We start from the raw sequence: 2,500 nt of genomic DNA, 5'->3' as shown, positions 1-2,500 counted from the left end.
GTTGGTGTTTCATTAGGCTAGTTTAGTGATAAGTACCTTCTCTAATATTCCTCCATTAATTCCTTTCCAATTCCTGGGCTCCCTGAGGTACTTTCCTCTTTCCCTCCCTCTTTACCTTCCTCTATTCCTCCTCATTCTTCCCCTCCCTCTGTTTCTCCTCCCTCTTTCCCCTTCTCTCTATTCCTCCTCCCTCCTTCCCCTTCCCTCCATTCCTCCTCCCTCCTTTTCCTTCCCTCTATTCCTCCTCCTCCCTCTTTCCTTCCTACTATTCCTCCTCCTCCCTCTTTCCCCTTCCCTCTATTCCTCCCTCTATTCCTCCTTCCTCTTTTCCCTTCCCTCTATTCCTCCTCCCTCTTTTCCGTTCCCTGTATTCCTCCTCCCTCTTTTCCGTTCCCTCTATTCCTCCTCCCTCTATTCCTCTTCCTCTCTCTTTTCTCTTCCCTCTATTTCTCCTCCCTCTATTCCTCCTCCTCCCTCTTTCCCCTTCCCTCCCACTGCCCCACCAAGTAACGTTTCCCTTCTTTCCCTTCCCTTTATTCTTCCTTGTCCCTCTTTCCCCTTCCTTTCCTCCCTCCCTCCCTCCTACCCACTTCCCCGCCGAGTGACGTTTTTCTTTCTTTCTCTCCCCCCCCCCCCGGCAGCAGGCACCGGGAAATATGTGATATTACCGGACGGCTCCCTCCACATCTACCGGGCCGATCCGAGCGACGGCTACCGGACCTACCGGTGCCGCACCAACCACACACTCACCGGGGACATCCGGGATTCCTCCTCGGGGCGCGTCGTGATCACAGGTACATCCTTCTCTCTAACTCTTTCTTTTTTTCTGTGCGAAGGTTCTGAGATCAAAGGAAAAGAGAGAGGCAAAGATGCATAGTGCCTCCTCACTTCTCTCTAATATATATATATTTTTTTTGCTGTGCGAAGGTTCTGAGAACAAAGGAAGAGAGGTAAAGACGACAGGTACATCCTTCTCTCTAACTCTCCCTTTTTCCACTGTGCAAAGGTTTTGAGAACAAGGGAAGAGAGAAAGGTAAAGGCGCCTAGTGGCTCCTCACTGCTCTCTAACTCTCTTTTTTTCTGTGCGAAGGCTCTAAGAACAAAGGAGGAGAGAGAGTCAAAGACGCATAGTGCCTCTTCACTTCTCTCTAACTCTTTTTTTTTTTGCTGTGCGAAGGTTTTAAGAACAAAGGAAGAGGGAGGCAAAGAGGTTGTATGGGATGTGGCGATGCTGGAATTGTTTATATCTTAGTAAAACGGCTCGTTCTGTCAAAAGTGGCAACTGATTTTTCTTACGTTGTAGTAAAAACACGTTATTTAGTCAAATGTGACACAAATGTTTGTCGACACTGCAATAAAGAAATTATTTTTGGAAGATGTAGCATCGATTTTTTACTCGTATTATTGTGAAAAAAAATTCGTGTAAATATGGCAATTCATTCTAACTGCTTTTGGTAAAAGTAAACTTATTTCATAAAACGTAGAATTTAATTTGAATTATAGTAAAAACGGGCTCGCTTCCTGACTCGTGGTAAAGAGCTCTGTTTACGTCATAATAAACCGGGAAAAATAGACAGAGCACAGCCTGTTACGCTAACTGGACTATGGATCTAGAACAAGTATTTGCATAGGTGCCGCGCTCCACAAATCACGTCAACAGCAGTATTTGGTATATATGAGTGCGAATGTACAATACTTCCCGTGTACTCAAACGTAAACAGGTATGAAATTATAGTCCAGTTTTATTTTATTGTACTCTGGAAGTGGCTATATATTTAGTTTATTGCTTGTAATTAATGTGTGTGTTAGTATGCTTGTGTGTGTGTGTGTGTGTGTGTGTGTGTGTGTGTGTGTGTGTGTGTAGCTGTACAAATAACAACCTAATACACAGACACATGTACATATACTCACACACACACACACACACACACACACACACACACACACACACACACACACACACACACACACACGAAAACATATAATAATCATATGGTTTTGGATGGAAGCAAGAACTACGAGTATGTATGTATAATCTTGTGTACCAGTTTGTGTATGTATTTGTGTGTTTGTGTGTATGTTGGCATATTCTTGTATGATTAGAAGATTCGAAGGTTTACATGTCCTGTGGTAGTATTTGTATAATCTTATGCAATGGAATGCCTACTCTGATGGAACCTTGTTTGTACGTTTGCGCTTGCTGTAGATATGCAAATGTCTACTGTGAGGCAGATATACGTGTGTACCTGCGTTCAAACCTTCTCGTGTGTGTGTGTGTGTGTGTGTGTGTGTGTGCGTGCGTGTGTTTGTGTTTGTGTGTGTGTGTGTATAGCTATTCAAGTACGTATGCAACTGTGTTCTGTATTGAGTATTCCACTATGTCTACATATATATATATACACCACATTTGCTTATGTATATTACAATAGAATTTTTCTCGGTAGAATTATTCTTATATTACAAAATGCACATAATTGTATATATATATGTATGTATGTAT

General features: G+C 42.7%; 1 protein-coding gene across 7 annotated transcripts in view; it reads left to right on the top strand.

The window, feature by feature from the left end:
- The window catches only part of Dscam4 (Down syndrome cell adhesion molecule 4), a 219,568-nt gene that overhangs the window by 54,381 nt on the left and 162,687 nt on the right, over window positions 1-2,500 (top strand). For 5 of the 7 annotated variants that reach the window (XM_076192529.1, XM_076192528.1, XM_076192526.1 and 2 more), the window contains exon 5: window positions 642-794. In XM_076192529.1, the coding sequence (XP_076048644.1) occupies window positions 642-794 (153 nt within the window). The remainder of the gene's footprint in view (window positions 1-641; window positions 795-2,500) is intronic. The other 2 variants (XM_076192527.1, XM_076192531.1) reach the window with 1 other exon arrangement.

The sequence above is a fragment of the Oratosquilla oratoria genome, chromosome 11 (assembly GCF_046742065.1).
Source record: "Oratosquilla oratoria isolate Oo_2021 chromosome 11, ASM4674206v1, whole genome shotgun sequence".
Lineage (NCBI taxonomy): Eukaryota > Metazoa > Arthropoda > Malacostraca > Stomatopoda > Squillidae > Oratosquilla > Oratosquilla oratoria.
This window is presented reverse-complemented; position numbering and strand designations above follow the sequence as displayed.